Genomic DNA, 25,704 nt, shown 5'->3' with positions numbered 1-25,704 from the left:
CCACGGTGTCAGCAAGGGCCACAGGCGAAATTAAAAGTACTTGGCTTGAAGATGTCGCCATGATATGGGAGTGGGGGGAGGAATGGCAGAAGAGGGGAAGAAAGAAAGGATGAAAATTTTAAAAAGCAGATGGATAAATCCAGGATAAATTGATGAGAAAAAAGTTAGTCAACTGAGAGAAATGGGCAGCCGCCTTGGTCTAATTCTCAGTGAAAGTGATACTGGCTCACCTCCGTCTCTTTAAAGCTCTGTTAGATTGTCAGGTTGCTTTTAAGGTGAGAGATTTACTATGTATTTCAATGGATCTTTGTAAAAGAAAAAAAAGCTCCTCACTCATAAACATCTCTAATCTTACTCATTCAAAGCTTCATAAGACCTGAGTGCTGGTAGTTTTGGAGGCACCAGTGTGCTCGCTAGCCAGTTTATGTCCTTGGGTGTAAATCTAGGAGAACAAGAGGTGAGAGCTATGACTCTGACATGACATGCAACAATAGGACTTATTTGTGTTTTATGCTCTCCATTTATTCTACGGGGGAACTAGAAGTATAGCTTGCAAACCCATTGGGGATTAGCAGCTCAGGAACATTCTTATAAGGGCAATTGCAGGGAGGAGCAGTGAATTGCTGAACAATCCAGACAACTTTGTGTTATATGCACATGAACTTCTTGTAAAAGAATTTGTAGCATATCAACCCAATTCACAATCACAGTATGAAGCAACATATTTCAAACTGGGGCATCTCAGCTGAACTTAGTCTCTAAACGCAGTGGTTACACTGTGTCTGATATGCATCTCTCTACTGTAGATATTGTTACCTTTGCTATGCTGCAACAGAATAGGGAATAAGCTCTCTTAATGGGAGTGGGGCAATGATACCACCACTACCCACCTCACAAAGGACCTTTGCCAAACTGTCCACCTCATAAGGGAGATAAAGTTCATGTATGTAATACATTTGTATTTCTTCCTTCTGCTTCTGTCTTCCAAGCAGTTTGTGAGGTTTCTAGGAACTGACCCTAGAAATGGCAGAATGTGTTTCCCAAGAACAAGTCATGTCAGACTAACCTGATCTCTTTTTTTTGAGAAAGTGACTACCTTGCTGGATCAGGGGAATGCTGTAGACATCGTTTATCTTGATAAGGTTCCACATACTATCCTTGTTGACAAGTTGGTAAAATTTGGTTTGGATCCTGTTACCGTTAGGTGGATCTGTAACTGGTTGACAGATCACACCCAAAGAGTGCTTGTTCCTCATCCTCTTGGAGAGGAGTGACAAGTGGAGTGTCTCAAGGATCTGTCCTGGGACCTGTTTCGTTCAACATTTTTATAAACAATTTGGATGAAGGAATAGAGGGAATGCTTATTAAATTTGCAGATGATACGAAATTGGGAGGGGTTGCAAACACAGAAGAAGACAGAAACAGGATACAGGATGACCTTGACAGGCTGGAAAACTGGGCTAAAGTCAATAACATGACTTTTAACAGAGATAAATGTAAAGTTCTGCATTTAGGTCGGAAAAATCCAATGCATGGTTATAGGATGGGGGAGACTTGTATTAGCAGTAGTAGGTGCGAAAAGGATCTAGGGGTCTTAGTGGATCATACGCTGAACATGAGTCAACAGTGTGATGCGGTGGCTAAAAAGGCAAATGTAATTTTGGGCTGCATCAACAGAACCATAGTGTCCAGATCACGTGATGTGATGGTATTGCTTTACTCTGCTCTGGTAAGACCTCATCTGGAGTATTGTGTTCAGTTTTGGGCACCACATTTTAAGAAGGATATAGACAAGCTGGAACAGGTCCAGAGGAGGGCGACGAAGATGGTGAGAGGTCTGGAGACCAAGTCCTATGAGGAAAGGTTGAAGGAGCTGGGGATGTTTAGCCTGGAGAGGAGTTGGCTGAGAGGTGATATGATCACCATCTTCAAGTACTTGAAGGGCTGTCATATAGAAGATGGGGTGGAATTGTTTTCTGTGGCCCCAGAAGGTAGGAGCAGAACCAATGGGTTGAAATTAAATCAAAAGAGTTTCCGGCTCAACATTAGGAAGAACTTCCTGACGGTTAGAGCGATTCCTCAGTGGAACAGGCTTCCTCAGGAGGTGGTGGGCTCTCCTTCCTTGGAGGTTTTTAAACAGAGGCTAGATGGCCATCTGACAGTAATGAAGATTCTGTGAATTTAGGGGGCAATGTTTGTGAGTTTCCTGCATTGTGCAGGGCGTTGGACTAGATGACCCTGGAGGTCCCTTCCAACTCTATGATTCTATTACCCATTTAGGTGTTGTTCAAAGTCAGAAATGTTTAGCTGTGGTAATTAAAGTACATCGTGCACCTTCAAATCATAAGTTGGGCTGCACAATACTATATAAAAAGGAGACTGTTGTACAAAATGTTATACAAAAGTGTGATCAATGAGAAAGGGTGGGTAACTTCTATCAGGTTAAGAAAAAAGCACAGAGAAGCTACCACAGGCAAAGCAAAATAATTCTCACCCTACAATTATATGATTCAGCTTACATCTAAGAAAAACATTTTGAGTTAACCCCTAGAGCTAATGTAGCATTGTGGATAGAGTGATGGAGTATAATAACTGGGGAGACCCAAGTTCACATCCGTGATGGGTGAACCTGAACCAATCATTCCATCTCACAGGGCTGTTTCACATACAAAATCCATCGAGAAAACATGTAAACCACCTTGAGCTTCTTGAAAGAAGGATGGGATAAAAATGTGGTACGTAAATGAATTTGTGTGTGTCTAGATGTCTGGATTTCTATACCGAATGCTACAAATCTGTCAGTCAGAAAATCTTAACCAAAACGTAAGTTACAGGATAGGGAGGCACCTATTACTGTCTTATTTTCTTGAAGTTATCTCAGATGAAGAAGTTTGTGATGACTGGACGCATTGAATCAGTGGTTAATTCTCAAGCTATCAAGAAACTGTGTGAATTATTCCCAGGGTGTTTGCTGCTACTACTGTGAATGAACTCAAATCTACCACGCAGCTGGTGCTTCTTCCTTGGGAGACTTTCCCCACTAGTTCTGGTTTGGAACAGGAAAAACTGTCACAGCTTGATTCCAGGTTTTTGTGCCACATCGCCCTCTCTGGCAAGAGCTGTGCAATAGTCTTCAACCCTTTCCCCAATGAGAATGCTCACTTACCCCCATGATCCTAAAAGGCATTGCCTCATGGGTCTCTTGCTTTCCAGGAAAGCTTTAGAGAAGACAGACTGGGCTTGCATTGGATTCAGGACATGGTAATGTGGGCCTTTAAAAACATCACAGGGCCATAAACCTCTGCGGTGTTCTCAACTGGCCATATCTGAACCTGAAGTAGTCACAAATGTTTTGGAAAGGAATATGGATGTCACTGAATCTTGTCATCTGGACATTTTACAAAGCAAGCCTGAAAGCATTAGTAACCTTCACTTTGGGTGGGGTAAAAATATATAATTGTGGGGTACCTTCTAACAAAGTGAAGCTATGAGCATTTTATCTCCAGTCAGGAAAGAGAGTTAGGGGGGCTGGGATCACTGTCCTCTTCATTCCCTATTTTGGGGGCAATAATTGCCTTGCCAGCCAGCCTAACCTAGAGTTGTGTACAACAAGAATAGCCACTTGGCATTCTGTGCAAAGAAGTGGGTGAGTGAATGGGGAGGGAAAGGCCTGCATGCAAATTTCATTTCTAAGCCAATGCCGCTGTTTCAAGCGCCAGGAGCCTCGGAGCCCCTTCTCAGCATTACATATGTAACAGCCTCATTGAACTTGACATGTCAAATTCAGGCCATTTGTGCAAAATCTCCCTTTAATAATACCGTTTCATTTCACTCAAATGAGACTTGAATGCATGTAAAATGGAAAAGGATATTTAAGCGCTAACATTAGGCAGATGTCTTGCCAGAGGCCGATTGAATATATGAGATTTTGAAGTGGTTAACACGATTTCGCTGCTCCCTCTTAGAATATGTCACCTGCCGGGTGGTTTCCCCCCCCCTTTTCCCTTTTTAAGCGAGGGATATAAATTGAAAGAAAACAAAACTACAAGCTTCAGTTTGCAGGGGATTAACTCCGTCCATGCTGGCATGCCCTTCTGAAAAACAAACAAGTTTCTACCTTACCTTTACAAGGCTGTTTTGGATATCCCTATAGAATAAATATGGAGGCAACGTTTTGGGGCAAGGTAACTAGTGGGTACTGCTATTAAATTAGGGTACTGGAAAGAACCAGAGAGGTCATGTAGTGCAACTTTTTGCACAGGCACAATTCGTTCTGTGTAAACCAACCCTGTTGGATGCCCATTTTGTTCCCTTTCAGACTTTATTTAGTCAATGATGATAATTCCAGATGAGCAGCTGTGGTAGTCTGTTAGCAGCAAAATGAAACAGGTGTCTAGTAGCATTAATGACTAACAAAATTTATTCCAGGTCATGCATTCATGGACCAGGAGTCCACTTCACCTCCTTGCAGTCCCTTGCTGTTAATATAACATAACAACATAAAAGCATCAACCTAATGCAATACACTCTGATGCACCTGATGAAGTGAACTCTAAGAAAAGCTTATGCTGAAACCAATTTGTATTAGTCTTTAAGATGCCATTGGATTTCTATTTCATTTAGTCTATGGATACTTCCCAACACTTTTCATTGCTAACAAAGGCCACTTATGATATGTGTGTCACACACTGTCTGCCTCAATAAGTCTGAGGAACAGCAATGCTGAAGAAAGGAAACTCTGCTGCAGATGGACAACCATGCTCCTGTTCACCACACTTTAAAAACACACACAGGAATGCATGCTCAGGCACAAGAGTGAGTGACACTGAATGAAGCCACGGGAGCAGCCAATTGGCTCATGCTTTCAGCAAGTTCCAATAATCAGCAAAGTTACATGGCCAGTATAGTAGCTAGAACTGGCACAGAGGAAGAAGAGCTGGCTTCTATATGCTACTTTTTTTATCTAAGGAGTCTTAAAGATACTTACAATTGCTTTCCTTTGCTCTCCCCACAACCAGCACCTTGTGAGGTAGATGGGTCTGAGAGAGTTTTGATAGAACTGTGACTGACTCAAGATCACCCAGCAAACAAGCTTCATATGAAGGAATGGGGAATCGAACCCACTTCTCCAGATTAGAGACCACCATTCTCAACCACTATATCATGCTCACTCTCAGACCCCCGTCCCCAACAAATATATCATCCTATATAAACTGTAAAGAGCCCTGTGGCGCAGAGTGGTAAAGCTGCAGTACTGCAGTCGGAGCCCTCTGCTCACGTCCTGAGTTCGATTCCAGCGGAAGCTGGGTTCAGGTAGCCGGCTCAGGTTGACTCAGTCTTCCATTCTTCCAAGCTCGGTAAAATGAGTACCCAGCTTGCTGGGGGGAAAGTGTAGATGACTGGGGAAGGCAATGGCAAACCACCCTGTAAAAAGTCAGCCATGAAAATGTTGTGAAAGCAACGTCACCCCAGAGTCGAAAACAACTGGTGCTTGCACAGGAGATTACCTTTATCTTTTACTTCTGGAGTACTTCTGGAGTACTTCTGGAGCCTTCCTTAACTATGGAGGCCCAGATAGCAGCCACTGCCAAGTCCGCATTTTTCCACCTTAGGCGGGCAAGACAGCTGGATCCCTTCCTGGAACGCGACGATCTAGCAACGGTGATCCATGCTACGGTCACCTCGAGACTGGACTACTGTAATGTCCTCTACATGGGGCTGCCCCTGTGTCGAACCCGGAGATTGCAGCTGGTGCAGAACGCCGCCGCCCGGCTGTTATTGGGGCTCCCAAGATGGGAGCACATTCAGCCGGGACTTCGGGCTCTGCACTGGCTGCCAATATCCTACCGAGTTCGGTACAAGGTGCTGGTTATTACCTTTAAAGCCCTATATGGTCTAGGACCTGCCTACCTGAGGGACCGTCTCTCCCCGCATGTTCCCCAGAGAGCACTGCGATCGGGATCTCAAAATCTTTTGGTTGTCCCCGGGCCAAAGGAAGCCCGCTTGAAGACCACAAGGGACCGGGCCTTCTCTGTAATGGCTCCATTTTGGTGGAACCAGCTGCCGGAGGAGGTAAGGGCCCTGCGGGATCTTACTCAATTCCACAGGGCCTGTAAGACAATCCTCTTCCGGCTGGCCCAAAACTAACCGGCCCTGTATCCCTGTATACCTGTATACTGACTACTGAATATTGATTATGGAATACCGGAATGCTGAAGACTGTATACTAAATCAGTATTTGAATTTGAATAGAGTGTAGCTTCACGACCGCTGTCTGATTTTTAACGATATGTATATTTATAACAAATGTTGGATTTTAATTATTTATTATGAAATGTTAAATTTAAAGTGTAATTTATTTTTATGTTAGTTTTATATATGTTGTAAGCCGCCCTGAGCCACTCGGTGGGAAGGGCGGGATATAAATCCCAGATAAATAAATAAAAAAAATAAAATATATAAACTGCAATTAAGTTGTAATCACTGGTGAGTAGAATTCATAGTTCTCTAGAAATGCCTATTAGGAGGTGTGACTGTAACAGTTAAGTGTCCTTTTGATTAGAAAGGCCCATTATATCTCAGGATGGTACCTCTGGAATCCTGGAATCATTATCTCTAAGTCCTGACTGAGTAAAGAAGCCTTCAGATGCTACGTATGATAAATAATAATAATAATAATAATAATAATAATAATAATAATAATAATAATAATAATAATAATAATAATAATAAACTTTTATTTATATCCTGCCCTCCCCGCCAGGGCAGGCTCAGGGCGGCTCACAGGACATGGTGTATACCATGATTACAATAAAATACAATTAATACAATAAAACACAGTTAAAACACAGTTAGATAAATAGATTAAAACCAATATAAATTGAAGGTGCTACAGTACAATACATATATATCAAGATGGCTGGATGTCACTTTCAGGATTCCACCTTAAAAGCCAGTTGAAAGAGGACAGTTTTACAAGCCCTGCGGAACTGATTGAAGTCCCGCAGGGCTCACACCTCCTCTGGTAGCTGATTCCACCAATGGGGAGCCATTATTGAGAAGGCCTGCTCCCTTGTTGTTTTCAGTTTGGCCTCCCTTGGTCCAGGGATTTGTAGAAGATTTTGAGAACTAGATCTCAGTGCTCTCTGGGGAACATATGGGGAGAGGTGGTCCCTAAGGTAGGCAGGTCCTCGACCATATAGGGCTTTAAAGGTAATAACCAGCACCTTGTAACGAACTCGGAACACAATTGGCAGCCAGTGCAGCTCCCGCAGCCTGGGCTGTACATGTTCCCACCAAGGTAGTCCCACTAACAGCCTGGCTGCCGCATTCTGCACTAGCTGCAGTTTCCGAGTTCGGTACAGGGGCAGCCCCATGTAGAGGGCATTACAGTAGTCCAACCTCGAGGTGACCGTTGCATGGATAACTGTTGCCAGGTCGTTACGTTCCAGGAAGGGGGCCAACTGCCTCGCCCTCCTAAGATGGAAAAAGGCAGATTTAGCAGTGGCTGCTATCGGTGCCTCCATTGTCAAGGAAGGCTCCAGTAGCACTCCTAGGCTCTTCACCCTGCGCACTGGTATCAGTGACGCACCGTCAAAGGCTGGTAGGGAGATCTTCTCTCCCAGCCCGCCGCAACCTACACAAAGGACCTCTGTCTTCGCTGGATTCAGCTTCAGCCCACTCAACTTAAGCCACCCTGCCACGGCTTGCAACGCCCGGTCCAGATTTATAGGGACATCATCAGTCCGGCCGCCCATCAATAGATAGAGCTGGGTATCATCAGCGTACTGATGGCAACCCAGCCCGTGCCTCTGGGCAATCTGAACAAGGGGGCGCATGTAGATATTAAACGACATCGGGGAGAGAACTGCCCCCTGAGGCACTCCACAATTAAGTAGGTGTCTCTGGGACAGCTCTCCTCCAATCGCCACCCTTTGTCCCCAACCCTCAAGGAAGGAGGAAAGCCACTGTAAAGCTAGCCCTGGCATTCCTGCATCGGCGAGGCAGTGGGTCAGCAGCCGGTGGTCGACCATATCAAACGCAGCCGATAGGTCTAACAGCAGCAATATCGCCGAGCCGCCTCGATCCAGATGTTGCCGGAGGTCAGCCATGAGGGCGACCAACACTGTCTCCGTCCCATGGCCTGGGCAGAAGCCAGACTGGTATGGGTCTAAGGCGGAAGTGTCATCCAGGAAACCCTGTAACTGCAATGCCACAGCCCTCTCAATGATTTTGCCCAAAAAGGGCAAATTTGAGACCGGCCGATAGTGAGCCAATTCGGCCGAATCTGATGTAGCCTTTTTCAGGAGAGGACGGACCACTGCCTCTTTCAGGGGTGTTCGAAAAAAGCCCTCCAAAAGAGATCTATTTATGATGTCCCGTATAAAGCAACTGGTACTTTTGCTCTTTGCAGTGTCTTGATGAACACAGGATTTAAATGCTTCTGAGCGCTTTCCAAATTACGGTAAGGCACAATGTTCACTTTGGTGCCCTGCTGCAAAGACAACAGGGGCAATCTTTGTGTGGCCATAACTAGGGAAGGTTAGTTTTCTCATCCCTGAGCATAAGAGAAGTCCTCTCCCTTAATCTATTATTTAATGCCGAATGTGAGATTGAGAGCATCCTCTTTTCAAAAAATCCTTCCCCTTGGCAAGCAAGGTTCTCCCTCTCCCTAGGATGATTTTCCCATATCATACTGATAAGTAACAGCTGCTGAGCCATTTTGGTAATGACTGGAGCTTGGCAGGGAGCTGAGCTGGGCTTCTGCACTCTAGCCTGTCACATTTATGGGCCTAAATTTTATTTTCAAGTTTATTGGCTTATTTGAGGATTGTTATTAGTTTCCCTTTCTCATTATGTATAGCTTTTGGCTTCTAAAGAAGGGTGAAGAGTACCACTTTATTTCCAAAAAGCTTCTCTACTCCAGAGGTTTTTTTGTTAAATATGACTAAGCTCAGGTAAGAGACCACTTTTATATATGGAAGTATGCCCTGCATCTCACTTTCTGTGAGGCACCAAAGCAGCCTGATATTTAGGGTGGCGTGTTCCCATGCCAGTGTGGGGCAGGGTGTGCAAGCAGGCTGGTGAATAGCCTCTTGGGCCTGCTCTGTAGAGGAGACCGAGCATTATCTATCACAGCACGGTAAGAGTCATTAGTTAATAATTAATAAAGACCTTGCTATTGCTCTTCCCCATGCAAGCAGCCAGAGCGAGTGAGGGCCAGGAGTGAGCTGCCTCCCCCTTTAACTGCCGTGGTTATTTAAAGGAATAATGCCATTCTTTTTCATTTGTCAGCTGGCCCACAATGGCCCTTGTCAGCCTTTATGATTTAGCGTTTCCTTTCCTTTCCCATTAAACGCCATCTCCCCCCCACCGCTACCCGCCTCACGCCAGCCACAGGCTGCTCTCAGCCTGCTCCACTTCAAGACTAGCCTAGCTCTTTCCATAGGCTCCTCTGAGCACTAATTGCTCCTGTTCATTTAAACCTGTTCGTTAATTTTCTGTGGCCCTTTATTAAGTTGGATGCAGTCCAAATTACACCATAAATTATGTGCACAAGGGAACTGGGTGTCGTGTGGGATAAATGGCTTGGCTGTTCCCTTTTCCCCTCCTTTCCTCCCATCTGAGAAGTAGCTGATTCTGGCTCAGTACTGGATACCACATGGGCAGTGGATCTGGGAGGTCTTGGTCCAGCTTGGATTCAGTAGACCCCTCTTTATCCTGTGCAAATCTGTCTTTACACCTGTGTCCAATAAGACTCTCTGTTCTATTGAGAAAAGACTCCAGGCTATGCTGGTCTCTCTTTCCAACCTTGCGGGTGGTCCATTCAGGTGCCAGGCAGTCCACAGCCTAGCTGTTCCCCGATTCCTGCTGTTCCCAGCCACCTGATGACATCACCTTACTGCCAACGGCAGCCTGATCCTTTTCTTCACCTTTTAATGACCGGGGAATTCATTAATAATTGAAATAAACACGCTCTCTCCCAGGCTGCAGTTTTATTAAGGGAAGGCCAGGGATCTGCCAACCCTTGGCTGCAGCGATTTCCTAAATAACTGCTAGCAGTTAAAATGCAATTAATTTTTTTTTTAAACAGAAGACTTTTGCTGTGCTGGTAAAAGCAGCAGGCAATGGGAGAGGCAGCCTTAGGGTAGATGGCAGCCTCCTGGGAGGTGGGCTGGTGGACTCTACCTTTGTGTCCACATTCTTAACCTCTTCCTTGCCGCACTAGTATGGTAGAATGCTTCCAGAAAGAATACTGGTTTTTAATAGGTAGTATGCAAAAAAAGAGGATGAGTGGGAAGCATCTCTCCACTCAGGCTCTCATCCAGCAGTGCCGTTTCCCTGACTGATAGTATATCATGACATTTATTTTGCAGAGGACAGCAGCTGAAAGAAATAGGTGAAAAGGAAAAAGAAGGAATTTCCAACTTTCCAGTCCCCATCATCCCCCAAAGCCTAACTTGCTAAGGAACTTACAAGTTAAGAGTCATAGCGATATGATGGCAATCCATATGTATTCCCATGCCTAAAATGTGGACAAGTGGAGGGTCTATTGTTAAACAAAATGAACTTGCAGGCAACAGTAGCTGAGCCCAGCCTCTACTTTATCCCACCACACTCTGTCACTTCCTTCAGTTCAGGTTTGAGGTGGAAGAAAAATGCTGAAATCACCCATTTTCAAGAAAAAGCCAGCAAAATTGGCAGTTTTTGGCTTCATTTTAAAAAATACACCCCACACCCTGCTTTAGATATGACTGGATGCTTACTGGTGGACTCAGGAACCCTTCCATGGCATTTAGTTTGGGCCTAAAATACATGCAGGAATTCCAGTGGATCTTTAGTGCAATTCACCCTCTCATCCTCTCGGCACAACCCATAGAAACCAGTGCTGGCAGAGTTGGCTGAAGAGGAAAAGGTCCAAGACTGGTTGATTCACAGGGCTGAGAGCAGATGTCTACGAGAATGCTTAGAAATTTTAATAAATGTAGTAAACTAGTTCTAATCCAAGTGTTTCCATTCTTCATCAGGGGATATAAGATGCATTTTATGTGTGTCCAGCTGACTGTAGGGGGAAGGGCCTCACATGGGCTGGTTCATGGGTGGCTACACACTGATGTTTGTGGCAGGCCATGAGTTAGTGAGCAGATTACCTGTCCTTACCTGATGTTAAGCTGTGTTAACTTCTCCAGTTCCTGTTCCATATGTTCTTGCAGTTCACCTGGACGAAGTAAGACCTGACAAATGGGACAGATGGGAGCCTGGCTGTCAAAAAGTGTTGCCTTCTTTTTGCCTGTAAGAGAACAGGGAATATTGTTGAGTCTCAGGCAACATCAGATTAATCAGTTTGCAACTCCCTTGTAGTGCTCTTGGTGCTTGAAATAACAATAAAAAATAACTCAAAGTTCCAGCAGATTGAATGAAAAAACCTAGCCTGGTGGCAGATGCTAAATGGCCTCTTACAGATCCAACAACCAATACAGAAACACCATGAACCACCAAGGTCCAATACACACAAGATTATTTTCCTATATCGATACAGTTTCCTTGTAAGACAAATTCATGCTAGTATGAAACACACACACATCTAGTATGAAGTACACTTGAATGAGCAAGGTGCCTAAATCAATATATTTTACTCAGCATCGTTCTGCTAAACCAGTGGTCTTCAACCCATGGGTCAGAACACTCAGGTCAATGGAAGAGATCCAACAGCTGAGTCACAAACTCCAATAGAGATACCATTTGATTGCTGTCTTCTAGAAGGGCTGGATGCTAGTGTGCATGTCTTAAGAGACAGACCTCTTGCCCTTTTTTGTAAGCATGCTGAGAGGAGCAGTTGGACACTCAACAGTAGGTAAGAAGCAGAAGTATGATTACTTTTAGAAATTATCTCTCTGCCTTGTTTCTTTCTCTCTGAGACAATTGCTGAAAGCCCCTAAAGTGATGGGACAGTGAATTCTTCATCACTGTGAATCATTTCAAAAAGCCTGCCTTGGTATATCAACAGCACATTTGAATTTTTAAGAACAGCAGACAGCAGTTTAGATTGCTAAGTTTAAGGCTTGTTCCAGAGCCAATTCCTTTTCCTGCTCAGAGAATTTATTGTATGCTGCATTAGAATATACAGCATCCTGCTAACATAAAATAAAACTTTAAAGCAAACAACCAAGTTATTGTAAACTAGAGACAGCCACACAGCTTTGAGAGTACCAGCTGTGTTAGCTGCTCTGGTCGTCAGAGGGCGTTGTACACTCAAATCTGATGGCAGCCATGAAGGGAAGCACGCTTTATAGCTTCCTATTGTCATCTAAATGTGAAACTCTCCTGCCAGATTATTTATTTATGTATTAGACATGGATCAAATTGGTTAAATCCACAGAAGAGGCAGTAATGCGCCATAAAGCAGGCTGCATGCAATACGGCCTTCCAATCAAAAGCCAAAAGGTGCCATTTTATGGCCCAAGCAAAAAGCACAGCCCAGTTAAATGAATCCCCTTGAAAGGAACAGCCCTTCCCAGAAGATAAAACGTTGGCACCAGCACTTTGCTGGGGCTATATAAACAGATGTAGGAGAGGACATTTTCACAGGAGGAAGGGCAAAGGGCAATAAGTTTGGAAATAACCTTGACTCATCCTTCAAACTATGCATGAGGTGCAAATTGGAGCTGCTGTTCTCCAGCTACCTCACCACATAATACACCCACCAGAGTATTCTTCTAGGACACGGGTGTCAAACCCATGAGGGCAAATCTGACATAAATGAGACCTTCTCTGGCTGGGTCATGTCAGGCAGGACCATGTGTGTACCTATTTAAGATTAGGTAGCAGAGATATAAATTTTATAAAGGACACAGACAAACACAATTAAAGATTTTTTTTAAAATAAAACTTAAAATAAAGCATGCTTAAAACATTAGCACTCATTGGTCCTAAAGGTGCTTCCTTTGTATTTCTCCCATGGGATCTGGGGAACTGGGCAAAGGAAGCTCTGGCTCTTTCCTTCTTTCCCCAGGGGACCAGGAGGGGGAGGAGCCTCAGCCAATAGAGAAAGTAGAGGTTTTGCTCTGTAGCTCCTGTGCAATTAAACAAGACTGACAAAACAAGGTGTGATGCAGAAGGAAGCAAGAGAGAGGGAGAAGGAAGTTGCTTGGGGGCCTGATAGGAGCCTTCCAGGGTCCTGTTCCGGCCCCCAGGCTGCATGTTTGATACCCCTGCTCTAGGGAATCAGGATTTCATTCTTTCGTATTCTACAATCCACCAGGTTATCTTTCCCAGCCATAACTGAAAAGGGAACCCAGGAGCCCTGGCTTTGTGTGGAAGAAATGGTAATAGGTACCTTTATCAGGATGCAGGAAAAAGCCAAATGTCCCCAGTTTTCTCTTGCAGTGTGTTATTAACCCTCTTCAGAGCCAGTTTGGTGTAGTGGTTAAGTGTGCGGACTCTTATCTGGGAGAACCGGGTTTGATTCCCCACTCCTCCACTTGCACCTGCTGGAATGGCCTTGGGTCAGCCATAGCTCTGGCAGAGGTTGTCCTTGAAAGAGCAGCTGCTGTGAGAGCCCTCTCAGCCCCACCCACCTCACAGGGCGTCTGTTGTGGGGGGAGAAGATATAGGAGATTGTAAGCCACTCTGAGTCTCTGATTCAGAGAGAAGAGCGGGGTATAAATCTGCAATTCTTCTTCTTCCAAACAAAATAAAAAGATACCCAGAACCCACACACACCTGCAGCAACCCCTGGCCTACATGCCATAGATCTGAAGCATAAGAAGTAGCTGTCCTGCAAGGTTCTCGCCTATTTCCTTATGCACAAAATGCTGTTGCTTTTCAATAACAACCAGACTTAAACAATCCTCCCACTTTGACTGGGAGGCTGAGCAATTCCAACTTCCTCTTGGAGCTTTTCCACTTTTGTGTGGTCAAGGTCCAAAATAACCCAATGAGGTCTCCCACTGCTTGCTATTTATAACCTTAGCCCCATCAGTTCAACAATGCTGGTGTCTGAGTCCTCCCTCTTAAAACAAACAGGCAGCCTTCAAGCAAACGGGAAATCCTGCTAGATCCCTGCTGTGGTCTACATGCTTGGATGGGTAAACATGCTGCCTACCACCCTGCAACTCACTGTCCCCTTCCCACAGTATTGCAATGGGATACATAATGCTGCTTGTCTCCATCATCACTAGATGTGACCCAGAGCCACCAGAACAATGAATTGAGTGCTGTTCAGTTTTATTTGCTTTTTGACACATTTTTATCTGGTGGAAGTTTATTTCTCATTTCATTGTTTGGCAATTTTAAAAAACTTTGGAAATAAAGGCAACTGCTAAGTTAAGAACCAAAGCTCTGCACACCTTTTAAGCATCTAAAAATGTGAGCTGGATTTTCAATAAATTTGCCAACAAGAAAATAAAGTCCTCAACTTGGACTGAACATAGTCAGCATTAAAATGCATGATACAGATGGTTAGCAGGGGGCATTATTAAAACCAGATGAGCTATAATTAGCAAGCTACACTGTGACAGTGACCAGAAAGATATCTACTATACACTGAACTTAAATCTCCATGGATTACATGATTGCAACAGACATGATGCTTGCAGGAAAAGTTTGCAATTAATTCATGATTAGGAACAGGACCCATTTCAAGAGTACATTTTGAACAATGCAGGATAAGCCCAAAGACACAGGATCCAAGATAACAATTTTGTTCACACAGAGAAACTTGACATAGGACACACTGAGTGCAGTTTCTGTTTCAACCCAAATTATGCCTGTTGAAGGGTTTTGGTGAAGTGAGACAGTAGTTGTGAGTGTGATGCCATGCAATTAACCATGCTGCCCAGCGTGTGCCAAGTCTGAGAATACCATTGTGCCATGAGCTCCCACACCCCTCATATTTCTGCCAAGACTGCAGCCTCCAAATAGCCCCTTTCAAGCTTTGTTTTTGGCAGCTGTGTTTGTGTTTGCTTGGCCTCCCTGCCTGTCCTTCCTTTCCCTTTGGCCCCTTGTAACTCAGCAGGGTTCATCTCCAGTGTTTACCCTCCTTGGCACGGCTGTGCTCTCCCCTGTAGCCCTTGGCTTGCTAATGCTGCAAAGATGAAAAGGACCAGGCGTGCCCCTCTCCTGTGTATGCAGATCCCCTGAGCTCCACAGAAATTCTTCATTCTAAGTGTTTGAAACTTAATATTTCCTGCTCAGAAAGAAAGAAAAAAAACTTTCAGCACAGAAACCACAAGATTAGTTCTGTGTAATCTTTTCGTACAACTTGGCCTAGGTGGGTCTGGACGCTAGGAATAAGTCATCTGCTTCTCCATTCTGGTGACCTGTAGTTAGAGGGGCATGATGGATACACTGGTATGAACACAACAGCTGTAGTGCTTGCCCAGGAGCAACCTCTGTGTGTGAATGCGCCTTCAGAGTTGTTTCAATATTATGAAGTCAATTGAAGGGCAAGGAAGCTACAAAAAGGTAAAGGTAGTCCCCAGTGCAAGCATTGAGTCGTTACTGACCCACAGGGTGATGTCACATCACAACATTTTCTTGGCAGACTTTTTGTTATGGGGTGGTTTGCTATTGCCTTCCGCAGTCATCTACACTTTACCCCCAGCAAGCTGGGTACTCATTTTACCAACCTAGGAAGGATGGAAGGCTGAGTCAATCTTGAGCTGACTATCTGCATCATTTTCTGACTCCTCAATGGCCTTATTAACTTTTGTATTACTGCTGAAATTGCTGCCAAGGTAAGGAACATCATGTAAATTCTATAACTCCTCCCCCCCGCAATAGCAAAACAGCTCCTTCTGGGAAACTGGAGACAGAAATCATAGCAATTTCTCATGGTGGAACAAAAATGGTGTTTACTTCTGAAGCATTCTGAAGCTGTTCTTGTCTCTTCAGTGAACTTACTGTTAAATAAGTTTTCTGAGAATTAAGTTTTCAGATACAGTGCAACCAGGCCTCAGAGTCAGTGGGAGCTCACAGGAGCACAGCTCCTGAACCTTTCTGAGAGTTCCTCCTCCTCCTTCTGAGAGTTCCACCTCCTTGTCCATTGAATAGTATGTGCAGCTGCATAACAATCCCTGGATGAGCTCCACCACCTATTTTTCTACAAAACAACCACTGAGCGCAACCATATGTGTCTTATTCTCTTCTGGGGGTATCTAAGACATTTGGATTACTAGGCATTGAATAATCACAACTTCTATCTAGGTAGATTCATGCTGCTGAACATGAGCCATCGCATGGTTATGTCAGGAAAGCAAGGGAATCTGTGAAACCAACAACCATATAAAAGGAATTCCTCCTTGCACAGTAAGCTTGTCCCCTGTGTTGTCACTTTTTCTCCAAGTAATTATATATTGGTTTCATATGGATGTTCAGTTACCCCAGACAATTTACACTCTATGTGGTTCTAACAGAAGTTATGCCAGAGAATCCATACTGAAATGCAGGACAATTATTTGAATACATGCATTGCATATGTGGGGCTATAAAGAAAGTGTATTGTTCTCTCATCCCTAGCTCTAGGTAGCTCGCAGCTGTTATTTCTACTCCTCGCCACATCAGGGCTGAACCAAGAAGCAGTGGCACAAGCACAGCTGGTGTGTTTGGTATTATTATTAGTTGATTTATATTCCGCCCATTCCCCCATGGGGGCTCAGGGCGGAGTACATCAATGAATCACAATAAATTACGTACACTAAAATCACAATACAGCACTGGGGGCATTTTCACAGCCATTAAAACCCATAGTTTTTGGTTCAGCTGTGTTTGCACACAGCCTAAAAGGCAGTGCTCCAGGACAAGGGCAATGTGTTTCAGAATGAAAACAGATTTGTAGGCAATTGGCATAGGAGCAATCTGATAGCCAATGTTTTGTGACAACATACCCTTAATTTTCAGTAACTAAGGCTGTTTTCCAGTCAAACAACACAGCGAATCAATTTCACACTCAGTCTCTCAGATTTCATAAACATGCGTCTGCCCTAACAAATCCACCCAAATCATTTAGTCTGAGACACCCCAGAATAAATGAGCATCTCTCTCCCCATTCCAGAGACCTGTTGCCTGACAGGATGCACAGAAGCCTAACGGTAGAAACATAATGGAAATGCTGACACAGCCTCAGGGCCTGTAATCAAGCTTCTGAAGTTTCCGTGGTGATTATTCTGCTGTCTGTGATGGACCTGCTGTTATTTCTGTACTGATAGCAGGTATCTATGTGACAAGCCACCATTCCTTCTAGCTCAGAAAACAATCATACCAAGAAAATCTCACAATAGCCTTGGAAGAATCAAAACCTGGTTCTGATCCCTGGGAGTGAGGGGGTGCCAACTGATGACTGTGAGGGGCATGTGCATCAAGTTTTCCTCAAGGATCTGATGCACTCCTTCAGGCTTCTTGGCCCTGACAAGCCATCTGTAACCTGAGCTCATCAAGGACCAGAAAATGTCAGCTAGCATCAGGTGAAATATCTAAACCGTTCAAAATGTCCCAACAGCAGCAGAGGTTTCTTCTGCGCTCCGCTGTACCTTCTTCAAGATTTGTTCCATAACTTCTTGTTTGTTACCAGTGAGGGAACCAAAGTTCCCATCAGATGTAAATCAGGGAAGAGAAACCTAGCAAGAAGAACACAGAGACAAATAAAGAGGAATCTGTTAAGGTTTCAAAATCAAATGCCCAAAAGAGCATTAAAAAAAAGCCCTGATCGAATGAATCAAGAAAAACAGATTGCTTACCTGTAACTGATTATCTTTGATTGGTCATCTGTGCAGTCCCACACATGGGTTCTATGCTCAGTCATGAACCCCACCTCAGGGATTAACAAACCTTAGGCAATTTTTTGCACGCTTTCCCTGTCGCTCTGGGGAGCAGGCATCCACTGCGCATGCCCAGAGCAAGAGAAAGGCGCTCCACCCCCTCAGTTTCTTACAACCGCTACTAAGAAGTCCAAACGAAGAACAATGAAAGGATTTACCTGAAGTGGGGAAGGCTGGGAGGGCTTGTGTGACTGCACAGATGACCACTCGAAGAACATCAGTTATAGGTAAGCAACCTGTTTATCTTCATCATGGTCTCTGGGCATTCCCACACATGGGTGACTAGTAAGCTGGAATGAAGGAAGGTGGGTGCTGGCACAACAAAAAAAGAAATATTTGTACAGTTAATGCTTACCAAGGATAAAAGTGGTTTACTGTACTTACAGAGACCCACCTGAAAAGGCATCAATGAAAAATTGAGCGAAGGACAGCTTGTCCAAAGGAAGCATCTCGCCTTATACAAATGTCCAGAGCGTAGTAAGTAACAAATGGAGATGGAGAGGACCACGCAGTGGTGGCACATATGTTCTCCATAGAAATGCCCTCGAAGAGAGCTGAAGAAGTCAAGACAGCCCTGGTGAAGTGCACTTTGGGAGTCTCAGGTAAAGGCTGTCTGGCCAGTTCATAACACAACTTAATGGCTGAAGGGACCCATTTTGAAAAACATTGTTTAGATTATTTTGTGAACTTGGCGCTGCTTGCTGTAAGCTTGTCATGACCCAGATGGGGGTGCCACCTGATGCTGCCACCACTCTGGAATTAGGGTCCCTTGGAAAGGCCCAGAGTCCCCTCCCAAGCCCTTCAGATCCCTTGCTTTGGCCAAGAAATTAGGTGTGTAGACTAGGCAGAGTAACAAAGAACAACAAAAAGGTTTATTTTAAACAGGAAAATCAATAAAGGGGAAGTGAACAGATAAGGTGCTTTAAAACGACAGTAACGTGGGTGAAGGAAAATAAACATAAACTCCCTAACGCAACTGAACTTAACTGTTCCTAGTCTGTTAGGCCCCAGGCCTCGGCCTGCTCACTCTCTCCCCTCAGAGTGAGGGTCTTCCTCCTAAACAGCAGCCGTCCTTCCTGCTTGGCCTCTCAGGAGGGAAGAACATCATCTGTCTCCTGAGAGAGTTTTTAAACAGTTCCCCTCAGAGCCTACTTGAAACCAGCGCCAAGCATTCTGGGGATTGTAGACTGTCTCTTCCTACTGCAACACAGGCTTCACAAGCTCCCTAGGCCCCTGTCTCACAGGACAGCACAGATCATGACAAAGCTGCACAAAGGCTGAAGTCTTTACGGAAAGGTTGTGCCTAATCTAAGCAGAAGGCCAATGCCCTTCTAACGTCAAGGTTTGTAAAGCACATTGTCAATTGTCCTTGGGGTGTTGAAAAAAGGAAGGAAGCACAGTTGATCTGGATAAATGGAAAGGAGAGACCACCTTCAGGAGGAAGGAAGGGTCTGTTCGTAGAATGACCCTGAAACTATGGAAGACAGCATAAGGGGGTCTGCTCTAAAGACACAAATGTCACTTACTCATTTGCCAGACGTGAGTGCTACTAGAAGTGCTGTCTTCCATGACAGCCCTATATGGCCGAGGACCAGCCTACCTGAAGGACCGTCTCTCCCCGTATGAACCCCAGAGAGCACTGAGGTCAGTAGGAAAGAACAGACTGACTACCCCTGGGCCAAGACAAATTAAACTACAGAATACTCGCTCTCGGGCCTTTTCGGCCGCAGCCCCATATCTCTGGAACCAACTCCCAGAGGAGGTGCGGGCCCTGCGGAACCTTGATCAGTTCCGCAGGGCCTGCAAGACCACCCTTTTTAAATTAGCTTTTATGAATAACTGAATTATACCGACAACGAAGAAAATCCGCCATCAGTACTAACTAGAAGAGCGTCAAGGATAGTGTTATAATATGTTTTAGTTAATTGTTTTAACAGGTTTTTAAGGTTAACTAATGTTTAATTTAATGTTTCTAATGTAACTGTTTTATTGTTTGGTGCACCATTGGTCATCGTATTGTTAGCCGCCCTGAGCCTGCTTCGGCAGGGGAGGGCGGGGTACAAATAAAAATTTATTATTATTATTATTATAAAGAAGTTGTAAGGAAATGGTAGCCATTGGTTTGAAGGGGAGCTGCATGAACTGGCTTAGGACAAGGGAAAGACTCCATGATGGCAGAAGAGAGCAGAGCAGCAGGCAGAGGTGTAACAGTCTGTTCAGGAACAATTTGGTAGAGGAATGCAAGAAAACAGTGTAGCTGTCTACAGGAGGGTGAAACGCAGAAACAGCAGACAAGTTAGTTTCAACAAAGAAAAAGCCAATCCCAACTCAGATAGAGATAGGATATATGATAAAATCTGAGGGACAGATGCGGAGTCTGGGGGAAGGCAATGCTGGGTGGCATAGATGGTGAAACACTTCCATTTGAGAGAGTAGGACTGGCAAGAGCAAGCTTTGTGAGCATTGAGTATAACTTCACGAACTGCAGGAGGGAAGTCTAGAAACTGATTCTCCAGGCGGTTAAACGTAGCATGGCAGAGCTGTGATGAAGGACTTTCCCTTCTTGCTGGAAGAGGAGGTCCCAGACTACTGGCAGGTGGTGGCAGACACTGTGGAATAGATGAAGTAGTGTGGTGAACCACGGGTGTCAGAGCCACCAAGGGGTGATGATAATGCAGTTGGTTCGATCCAAAGTAATCTTTTGCAGAGTTCTTGTTAGGAGTGGAATGGGAGGAAAGAGATAATGTAGAGGGCTGGGCCACTCGTGGACGAACACATCCCCCTGGGATTGCAGAGACAGCCCGCTGTGAGAGTAAAACATCAGGTACTGTGCATTGGTTGGGGATGCAAAGATATCTATGGCTGGGATGCCGAACAACTCGAAAATGGTCTGGAGATGAGTGCAGTTCAGAGTCCACTCATGGTCGTTCACCAGGCCCCTGCTGAGAAAATCTGCCCAAACGCTGTCTACACCTGGAACATGCACAGCCATGAGAAATATCTTGTGGTCGATGTACCAATGCCAGAGGGACAGTGCTCTCTGGCAGAGATGTACTGATGCTGTCCCCCCGTTTGTTGATATAGAACACTATTGCTACATTGTCGGAGGCATCTTGGATGTGTAAGCCTTGCAAGGCAGGAAGGAATGATTGGAGTGTATGGTGGACCACTGTGATCTCTAGAGAACTGATTTGTAGAGTATGTTCTGTCATTATCCTTTGACCGTGGACAGTGAGATTGCGGAAGTGGACTCCCCAACCCCATTTCAAGGCATTCGTCATGACAACTGCTGTTGGCTATGAGCAAAGAAAGGGCATGCCTGACAGGAGATGTGTATCCGATGTCCACCACACCAGAGATTGAAGGGGATGCATACAGAGCTTTGCAAAGCAGAGGACAGAAGTTGTTGCTGCCATGAGTCAACATCCGTGGGAAGGTATAAACAATTTGGGTTGAAACGGAAAGAATGGTAGTTGCAAGCGACTTTATATGGAGACTGCGATCCAGAGAGAGATAAGCCATGTGAGGGATTGTGCACAAATAAACACCAATGAATTGGATGTCCTGTGTAGGTGTCAGTTTTGACTTTTTTAGATTCACACCAAGTCCCAAAACAGACAGAAGGGATAGTGTGTGGGCGATGTCTTGTAGAAGTTGCTCCCAGGATTGTGCGATCATCAGCCACTTGTCCAAATCCAAATCCAAATACCTTTATTTGTATAGAAGCCACTTGTCAATATAGGGGTAAATGGTGATAGTCCGCTGGCAAAGGGCAGCTGCCACTACTGCCATGCACTTTGTGAAAACCGTTGGCGTGGTGGATAGGCCGAATGGAAGGGCACAAAACTGGTAATGCTGGTTTCCTATGGCAAATCTCAAAAACCTCCTGTGACGCTGGTTGATGGTTAGAAGGAAATAAGCATCCAGGAGCTTCACAGAATCAATGGGAGGATGGCCTGGAGAGTGATCATACAGAATTTTTTGTATACTATGTGACAAGTGAGCCTGTGTAAGTCCATGATTGGTCGTTTTCCTCCATCTCTCTTCGGAACTAGGAAGTACTGAGAGTAAAACCCAGTGCGATATAGGGAAAGACGAATAGGCTCTATTGCTCCCTTTTCAAGAAGAGAAAGAACTTCAGAATGCAGAGGAGGAGATGGAGGAGTCCGGACAAATTGATGAAGATGTGGAGGTGAACTCAATGGAGTAGCCTCATTTTATTATAGCCAGGTGCCAAGAGTCAGAAGTTATATTTTCTCACATGGGAAGGAAGGGAAATAGCCTCATGGATGCTGACGGCGTAAACGTTGGGGGTGGGGAGGGCAGTGTTAAGGGTGGTGTTAGCAGAGGAAAGTCAAGGAGACTGTTTAGATGTTGATGTCTTCTTTTTTGAGGTTTGGGGCTGAGATCTTTGACGGAATGCTTGCTTGGCGGGGGGAGCTTTTAGGTTCCAGTACTCTACTTGTTTAGGAGAGTGTGGATATTTAAAGTATGAAGGTTTCCAAGATCTGGATCGAGCAGATGGCTGTGGCCGATTTTGGCTAACACCTAGTCGTCTGGCACATTTCCTGCTGTCATCTACCAAAGAAAGAATGTCATCAATTGTTGAACTGAATAGGCCCTGGCCATCAAAGGGCAAGTCCTCTATCTTAAATTTTATATCCTGCCGAAGTGGAACAAAGCCAGGCATGGTGACATAAAGCAACAGATTTGGCAAGACTTCTTGAAGAGCAGGAAACTGTGTGGCGAGCAGAGTTAATTTGTTGTTTGCTTACACAAGATATTTCATTAAGGAGCTGAGTGGCAGACTTCTGAGAGGAGTCAGGCAAGGATGGAACGAAGGTAGCCAACGGAGAGGCAAGGTTGAATGTGTAAGTGGAGAAATATGTCAAGTAATTATGGATCTTGGACGTAGTAGTGGCCAAGGAGTAAACTTTATGTACTAGCGCGTCAAGTTTTTTGCCCTCCTGATTAGGAGGGGCAGGGTGTTTTGTCTGCTTGGATTTGGACACGGAGTTAACAATAATAGAATTTGGAGCCGGATGGTTGAACAGGAGTTTAAATTCTAGGGCATGAATCTTGTAAAGTGATGCAAAGCACCTCGAAGAAGGTGGTACAGAGGCTGGTTTGTCTCATGCCTTCCGCAAACCTTCTAGGTGGACCGGGAGTATAGAAAGAAAAGAACTCACAGGAAGATCAGCATGGACCAGGTCATGGATGATGTCAGATATTCTGGGGGCATCCTGGTAGCTTGATATTCGGTTAGCCATATTGGAGATGAGGTCAAGGTAGGCTTTGGAGCCCTCAGAGGGGGACAGGTCTGCAGGCTTATTAATATCAGAGGCCGGTGAAGCAGAAGTGTTGTCAACAGAGGCAGTAGCAGACTGGGTCTAAAAATACTGGTTGCTAGGAGACGTAGGGGGCCCAACCACAACTAAAAGGCTATTATTTAATTTTTGTAAGAAATATTTTTTTAAAAATACGTAAGTGGGGAAAAAGTACATTTAAAACTTTTGCGAAATAAATGTATATATTTTTAGTAATTACAGTGTACATATATTTGTCGCGGCAATAAAGCAGACCAGGACAGCATCTTCTTGCAACTTCTTTATTCAGTATAAAGACTCCTGTTCTCAATCAACACCCGGTGCTCTCCGCAACTTAAACCCCATCTGCTTATCCCCGTCAATCAGGGTTTTTTTTCCTGTTAAAGGGGCACCATGCTCATTTCACGCTACACACCCCTCCCCTTGCGTGTCCATGGGTCCTCATTCCCAACGTGAGAGAAAATCAGCCACCATGTTTCTTGCTCCTGGCTTATGCTGAATCTGGAACACATAAGGTTGGAGCGACAGCATTCACTGTTGGACCCTGTCATTGTGGGATTCTTTATCCTTCATCCACTTAAGGGCGGTGTGGTCTGTTATGAGGGTAAAGGGGTTATATAGTAAGTAATATCGTAGGGAGGTGACTGCCCATTTAATAGCTAGGGCCTCTTCCTCTAGCGTAGAGGACTGGCATTCCCGGGGCAACAATTTGCGGCTTAAGTACAGTATGGGATGTTTTTAGTTTACTATATCCTGGGTTAGAACCACGCCTAAACCAATGCTTAACGCATCGGTATAGAGCCGGAATGGTCTTGCAAAATCTGCAGCCTTGAGCACCGGGGTTTCAGCCAATCAGGCCAGTACTGCCTCCACAGCCTGTTGACACTGCAGGGTCTAGGGTACTGGTTCCCTTACAGTTTTCTTCAGTAAGCAAATTAGTGGCTGTGTCAGGGTCACAAAATGAGGGATAAATTGGCTGTAGTATCCAGTCAAGCCTAGGAACTGCTGTACCTATTGTTTGGTCTTGGGAGGGGGAAAGTTCTGTACGGCTTCTACCTTGGACCTTACAGGCTAGAGCTCCCCTCCCCCTACCATATGCCTGAGGTACTGCAGACACTGTTGCACAAAGGTACATTTTTTGATATTCAGGTGCAGCCCCGCCTGCGCCACCTGGTGTAAGACCTGGTCTAAATGGTGCAGGTGCTCTTCCCAGGTACGGCTGTAGACCACCACGTCATCTATGTAGGCCATGGCAAACCCCTGGCAATAGGAGGTCTACTAGATGTTGAAAGGTGATGGCCGCCCCTTGGAGTCCAAAGGCCATAACTGTAAAATGGAAAAGTCCCCATGGTGTTGCAAACGCCGTTTTCATGCGGTCTTACAGCCGCAAGGGGACTTGCCAGTAACCCTTGGTCATGTCTAGCGTGGTGAGAAACTGGGCTTGGCTGAGTTGTTCCAGCAACTGGGGAACCAGGGGCATAGGGTAGGCATCAAAGCTGGAGATCTTATTAACACCTCTGAAGGCTAGGCAGAGGTGAATGCTCCCATCAGACTTGGGGACTAGTACAAGCAGACTTCACCAGGGGCTTTTAGAGGCCTCAATGACTTCTGCTTTCAGCATGGCCTCTATCTCCTGCAGTACTGGTTCCCAGGCCTTGCGTGGCAATGGCCACAAGGGCTCCTGCACCACCTTGCCCTGTTCTGTGTTGAACACATGCTCTATGAGTCGCGTCTACTCGGGGATTGGGGGAAAGACTCCCTGGTGTCGGTCAAGCAGTGCTCACAGGCCCTGCTGCTGTTTGGCATCCAGCCAGTCCTTGGGGACTGCCTGGGCTACTTCCAACTCCATGTCCCCTGCTGCCCACACTGGGGCTTCTAACAGCTCAGGTGCCTCCTGGGGTAGCACCAGTACCACTGGTTCCTCACTCCACACTTTAAGAAGATTGATGTGAAACCAGCGCAGGGGCACATGGGGGGTACCTACTTGCACCTTATACACATAGTCACACTTCCTGTCCTCTTTGGGATAAGGCAAAAGCCTTAACCAGTACCAGGGTCCTTAGCTGGAATTCCCTGTCCTTGGCCCGCCTGTCATAGTAATGACACTGCTGCGCTTTGGCAGCTTGCAAGCCCTCGGTGGCTGCATTTCTAGCCTTCTCTAAGGTGTCCTGCAGTTTTTTAAGGTAGTCAGCCACTGGTTGCTTCTGCAAGCACTCCCTGCCCTGCTACTCATCTGCCAATACTGCCACTGGTCTGTGGAGGATCCTCCCAAATAATAGCGGAAAAGGGGAGGCATGGGTGGATTCCTGGGGTACCTCCCTGACGGCAAACAACAGGGGGTCTATGGCCTGATCCCAACTATGTAAGGCTTCTCCTACCGTTCTCCACAACTTACCCTTCAGGGTTTGTTCAACCAGGTCATCTGTCTGAGGGTGGTACATGGAAGTAGTCAGGTGTTTCACTACCCAAAAGTGGCACAGTGGTTTGAATAGAAGGGACATGAAGCTGGCACCTTCGGGATCCCTACCCATGCAAACAAGGGCATCAGGGCTCTTGCCACC

The 25,704-nt window shown here is 45.3% G+C and overlaps 1 protein-coding gene across 4 annotated transcripts in view; it reads right to left on the bottom strand.

Moving 5' to 3' along the window:
- Positions 1 to 25,704, bottom strand: part of RNF220 (ring finger protein 220) — a 537,115-nt gene that overhangs the window by 184,765 nt on the left and 326,646 nt on the right. For all 4 annotated transcript variants that reach the window (XM_060231695.1, XM_060231698.1, XM_060231697.1 and 1 more), the window contains one exon: positions 11,161 to 11,290. In XM_060231695.1, the coding sequence (XP_060087678.1) occupies positions 11,161 to 11,290 (130 nt within the window). The remainder of the gene's footprint in view (positions 1 to 11,160; positions 11,291 to 25,704) is intronic.

This window comes from Heteronotia binoei, chromosome 2, assembly GCF_032191835.1.
Source record: "Heteronotia binoei isolate CCM8104 ecotype False Entrance Well chromosome 2, APGP_CSIRO_Hbin_v1, whole genome shotgun sequence".
Taxonomy (NCBI): Eukaryota; Metazoa; Chordata; class Lepidosauria; order Squamata; family Gekkonidae; genus Heteronotia; species Heteronotia binoei.
The sequence above is the reverse complement of the archived record's forward strand: the minus strand, read 5'-3'. Positions and strand labels throughout refer to the sequence as shown.